The 5,469-nt window shown below is 31.4% G+C and overlaps 1 protein-coding gene across 2 annotated transcripts; it reads left to right on the top strand.

Annotated features, from left to right (window-relative positions):
- The first annotated feature begins 1,541 nt into the window (after positions 1-1,541).
- Positions 1,542-5,227, top strand: LOC101515327 (beta-1,3-galactosyltransferase 7). 2 transcript variants are annotated; one of them, XM_004515604.4, is made up of 11 exons: positions 1,542-1,854; positions 2,025-2,121; positions 2,218-2,276; positions 2,391-2,590; positions 2,718-2,781; positions 3,262-3,334; positions 3,434-3,554; positions 3,682-3,769; positions 3,872-3,997; positions 4,309-4,418; positions 4,693-5,227. In XM_004515604.4, exons 1-11 carry the CDS (start codon positions 1,763-1,765, stop codon positions 4,839-4,841), a joined length of 1,179 nt encoding a protein of 392 aa, XP_004515661.1. In that variant the 5' UTR covers positions 1,542-1,762; the 3' UTR covers positions 4,842-5,227. The 2 variants fall into 2 exon arrangements, with proteins under 2 accessions (XP_004515661.1, XP_004515660.1); XM_004515603.4 differs by having other exon boundaries at positions 1,548-1,854; positions 2,022-2,121.
- Positions 5,228-5,469: the final 242 nt, after the last annotated feature.

Raw genomic sequence — 5,469 nt, 5'->3', positions numbered from 1 at the left:
CTTATTCCTTCACTTATCTCTGCAACTAAAACAAAACAAAAAGGTAGTGAAATAGAACTAAAACTAGATTAAAAATATCAGATTAACCTACTAAGGAAAGTTATAAAAACAAATAAATTATAGCTTATCACTTAACAACATATACACAGGGAAAAATCATACACAAACGATCATGCACTTTTTTCCTTCTTACTAGTACAATACTTAGTGAATTAGCAAATTGGTCAATGAAATTATAAAATATCGATCAAATTAGTTTTGAATTTTGCAAATTGAAAAACACATTTCTAAAATTGTAAAATATCAATCAAAATAGTCAATATTTAAACTTTTATCGTTAAAGACTCTGATGTGAAATATTAATTAAATATGCAACACAAAATAATTTTTCTATGAAATTTAAATATTTAATGAATTGACTTGTCAATAATTAATTTATGCACAATTACAATTGTTCATAAATTTGTCTTTGAGATAACAAAATTTCATTGTCAAATTTGTCATCGAGAAGATGACAATGATGTGAGATCAACATTGATAAATTACATATTCAGTTATAATATCACATCAAAATATCTAATAAAAAAATATTTTTATTAATATTTTACAATTTCATAAATGTATTTGCTGATTTACAAAATTTATAAATTAATTTAATTGAAGCCTATAACTTCAAAGTCCAAATTACCTATTCACTTGTACAATACCACATACATATATTTATGTAAAAAAAATCAACTTTTTTACCAACATTCAATGAAATTATTCATTTTATTACGTCTTATTATAAAAGTAGAATAAAGTAGTGTGATGTAATAGAATGCATAAATTCTATTTCATATCACTATAAAATTATTTTCCATTATAGATGCACATCCTTTTTTTCGTATATATATATTTATTAACAATGCCAAATATAGTAAGTTATGTAGCACAGTTTTGGAAGATAAATAATATTTTTAGTATATGAATTGTTTAGGATGTAACACGTGGATTTGATTTAGATTTTAAGAGAGAAAAATATAAACCAATAAATAGAAGTTATTTTTTTTGGTTTTCCATCGTTAAACCAATTTTTAAAACTAGGATTACCAAACATATGTATTTATTTATTCTTAAAGACAGTTTTTAAAAATTAAATTGCAAAAGAGAATTTAAAAACCAAAAAGTAAAACCAAACAATCCCTTAATCTAATATAATTTAATTATCTATTAGTAATGGGAAAGAAGTAAAAGGAAACTAAAGTCTAAAACAGAGACGAAAAAGAGTCATAAGAGAAGACCACTAATTTAAATTGAAGAATAAAATAAGACAAAATCGCATATGTGATGATACAATAACACCAACCCATTTTGACAATCGACGACAACCACACAATACGCGTCACAACGTAACTACTGTTGTAACTCGCTCACCAATTATTACCACTGTTAGTATTTACAACACCATTAAATTAAACTCCTTATAACCTTCTTCATATTCAATAACAATAAATAATAATTAATAATGACATATATACTACTTGCGTTTCTACATCTGCATAGCTTTTTGTAGCAGACATTTTATTTTATTTTATTTTCATTAAAAAAAAAAAAACTGAAAAGAAAGAATAACATAGCATAGCATAGCAGACATGATTAGATTTTAGACCAAAGACTCATTCATCGTTTGACATTTCCACCAAATTTCCAACATCTATAACTTCTTTTGCTTCATTTCTTCATCTTCCAACAATTTTCTCCTAACTCAAACAACTCTAAGATGAAGACTCGCGCCTCTACCAAAATCTCTGCAAAATGGATTCCAATTTTCTCTCTCTTTTCCTTCATTCTTGGCATGCTCATCACAACCAGGTCTTTTTTCTCTTTTCTTGCCCTCTTTTTGTTTTTTCATCAATCATACTTTTCATTGTGCTATGAGTAAGATTGCTTTGAAATCCAAAACATGGGTTGTGCACTTTCTATTTCAAAATTTGAACTTTATTTTGATCTGATTTTGAATTTTTTTTGTTTTTTGGCAGTAGGATGTGGGAGCAACCTGAATCAAATGGTGTGATAATTTCTAAGCATCAGCGAGATCAAGAACTTCAAGTGGTTTCAGAGGATTGTGCTACCAAAAAGGTATGCTTTTTATCATTCTCAGATTTCTAATTTCAGTTGTTAAAAAAGTGTTTTTTTTTGCTTTTGGTAAACCCTACCACTTTTTTGAAATAACAGAAGCAGGAAAAGCCTAAGGATGAGATGAATGAATTGTACAAAACACATGAAGCTATTCAGTGAGTGATGACTTGACTCTGTTTCCACTTTGCTAGTTTTGTCTGCAAATTGCAATTGAATGTTTTTTTGTGTGGGAATAATTTGGTGTTTTGATTTCTTGTGAGGAATATCAGAGCCCTAGACAAGCAAGTTTCTATGCTGCAGATGGAATTAGCAGCAGCTAGAAGTTCTCGCGAAAACAACTCGAATGGCTCGGCCACCACTTCCGGCAAAGGTGCTTCCAAGAAGAAGGCATTTATAGTGATAGGTATAAACACAGCTTTCAGTAGCAGAAAGCGGCGTGATTCGGTTAGAGAAACTTGGATGCCTCAAGGTAAAACTGTCTCACTTTAAGACACTCAATTTAGTATCCCTTTAATTTTGAGGTCAATTTTTTCCTGTGAAGTTAGTTCTTTAATTAATTTCTGAAAACTTATGTTTTGTCTCACCATTTTGATCAGGTGAACAACTTCTTCAATTGGAACGGGAGAAGGGAATTGTTATCAGATTCATGATTGGCCATAGGTAATATAGTTCGTATGATTTCGGTTGTGTCAATGTATGAAATTATCAAAACAAAAGTTGTTGTGATTCAGGAGATAGTAAAGGTGACCAAATAAATTAGGAGTACAATGTGAAGCTGTAAGATGTTTCTTTTTGTTCAGTTTGAATATGACAACACAAAAATTGTTGTTTGCTAGAACAAAGTTATCTCTTTTAAGTTTTAACTCTACTCATCTGACTCTTAGATCAATAACATGGACCACTTCAAGAAATGGTTATGTCTCAAACTAAGTAATGGTCACTTGATTGTTTCTTTGGATCACAGTCAAACTTGTTTCAAATGCATACCTCAAACTCAAAGAACTATGTAGGACCAATTTCAGTTGGATCCCTACACAGTTCTTTGTTTTTCTATTCCTGCATTTTTCCAATTACCGCATGATCTGGTCATTTATATGAATTCGGGCACTAACATGGGCGATATTTCCATTGTTGTCACAGTGCAACTTCCAACAGCATTCTAGATCGAGCCATTGATTCAGAAGAAGCGCAGCACAAAGACTTCCTTCGGCTGGTAAGCCAGATTGTTATTCTTATGATTATTAATTTTTTGTGAAAAATATGAATGATTTGGCAGGATTTTGATATTTGGTTTTCAATTATTATCTTACAGCAACATGTTGAAGGGTATCATGAGCTTTCTGCAAAGACAAAGATTTTCTTTTCTACTGCGGTCGCATTATGGGATGCTGATTTCTATGTCAAAGTGGATGATGATGTTCATGTCAATTTAGGTATATGGTCTTAGGATTCTTGATTAATTTCCTGTGTTTTCTTGCCATTGTTTCCTTTAAACCTTTCCCACCTTTATCTGTCATATTTCCCTAAAAACTAACTTTGTGCTTCTTTGTTGCTTATCAGGTGTCCTAGCAGCAACCCTTGCTCGTCATCGTTTAAAACCTAGAGTCTACATCGGGTGTATGAAATCTGGACCTGTTCTTTCTCGAAAGTAAATCCTCTCAATGTCTATGTGTATATATGTTGCTCCTCTTCTATCCCTCACTGTGGCTCAATGCTTATCCATTTGTTGCTTTGTTTCTGTATATTATAGGGATGTCAAGTACCATGAACCCGAGTTTTGGAAGTTTGGAGAAGAGGGGAACAAATACTTTCGACATGCAACCGGACAAATATATGCAATCTCTAAGGATTTGGCTACTTACATTTCCATTAACCAGTACGTATATGTTTATTCATATAGTCTATGTATTTTTTGCTACATATTTTGAGGAGAGATAACCATATCAGCAATTGTTTATAGTATTGGCAACCAAGGAACCTTTTTAATAGAAAATCAAAGTTTTAAACTACATTTGTCTTTGCGAAGTATGATAGTCCTGCATATTTTATTGGAAACAAAATACTTATTTCTATGACAAGTAAAAATGTTTTGAAATATGAAATATCAGCTTATGCATCAGATCTTGATATTATAATCAGCAAGAGTCTTAATGTATCTGACATATAATATCCTTATTATAATTGCAGACCGATTTTACATAAATATGCTAATGAAGACGTCTCACTTGGTTCATGGTTCATTGGTCTTGAAGTTGAGCATATCGATGACCGCAGTATGTGCTGTGGAACCCCTCCAGGTATATAACTGCAGAATATGCAACCAACAAACACTCTTTAGTCTCAACCTATATATCTCCTTTGCAGCCACATTGCTATAGAAATATAAACAGTATTTTCATTTTCAACTTAAGTATGACCAAAAGCTCTGGTCCGACACTTGACATGTTTTTCGTGTCACTAAACGACCGACTTCCAAAACATTTCTGTCAAATTTTCTTCTGTTATAAAGATTTTCAATTATTTTTGTCAATCATAAAATTGTCTCATAAACAATTAATCAATGTTGCACAGATTGTGAGTGGAAGGCACAGGCAGGTAACATATGTGTTGCATCGTTCGATTGGAGCTGCAGTGGAATCTGTAAATCGGTGGAGAAGATTAAATATGTGCACTCAAAATGTGGTGAAGGAGATGGAGCCGTTTGGAGTGCTTTATTCTAAATTTATATCCAAAGGAAGATGATTTTTTTTTCTGGTCATAAGAGGAACTGATTGTTCAAATTGTGGCTTGAACATTTCGGATTTGAGAATGAGAATCCTCTGCAAATAGATAACAATTCATCAGCCATTCAAAGATTAGAGACAAGGCTGGTTGATCATTTTTGTGGAAGTCAATAGCTGAAGTTAACAAATGCATGAATGTGGAGGATTTAAGTATGGGGTGGGGGATATGAGAATTATACAGGTTCTATATAGGACATTTAATTTAATTAGGCCTATTCTAAGATTATTAATTTGTTTGTTCATTTTATATATATATACACTTATGTGTTGTGTGACATATTGGCCTTTTGTTCTTTGTAACGAAAAGCAGCAATGTTTTGGTAGATTTGATAGTATGGTTAATGTTATAAATGTGATGCAAAGAAAAATTCTCTTATCCCCTCACACAAATATAAAACTCCACTCATTCCGTTTCCTTCCTCCACTTTGTTAAACCTAACATACTCTAAAACCTAAAATTTTAAAGGAATTAATATAATTTTGGTCTTTATTTTTGTCTCATTTTCGATTTTGGTGCCTTCATTCCTAAATCTATGGCTTAGTTTTCAAAATGTCTAATTTTTTT

The sequence above is a fragment of the Cicer arietinum genome, chromosome 5, assembly GCF_000331145.2.
Source record: "Cicer arietinum cultivar CDC Frontier isolate Library 1 chromosome 5, Cicar.CDCFrontier_v2.0, whole genome shotgun sequence".
Lineage (NCBI taxonomy): Eukaryota > Viridiplantae > Streptophyta > Magnoliopsida > Fabales > Fabaceae > Cicer > Cicer arietinum.
The sequence above is the reverse complement of the archived record's forward strand: the minus strand, read 5'-3'. Positions and strand labels throughout refer to the sequence as shown.

What these genes read in the sequence shown, in the direction of transcription:
- LOC101515327 (XM_004515603.4), top strand. Translation starts at nt 1,763, where the DNA reads ATGAAGACTCGCGCCTCTACCAAAATCTCTGCAAAATGGATTCCAATT. An exon ending in AGGATTGTGCTACCAAAAAG is followed by an intron (nt 2,122 to 2,217) that starts GTATGCTTTTTA and finishes TTGAAATAACAG; the next exon opens with AAGCAGGAAAAGCCTAAGGA. An exon ending in ACTTACATTTCCATTAACCA is followed by an intron (nt 3,998 to 4,308) that starts GTACGTATATGT and finishes TTATAATTGCAG; the next exon opens with ACCGATTTTACATAAATATG.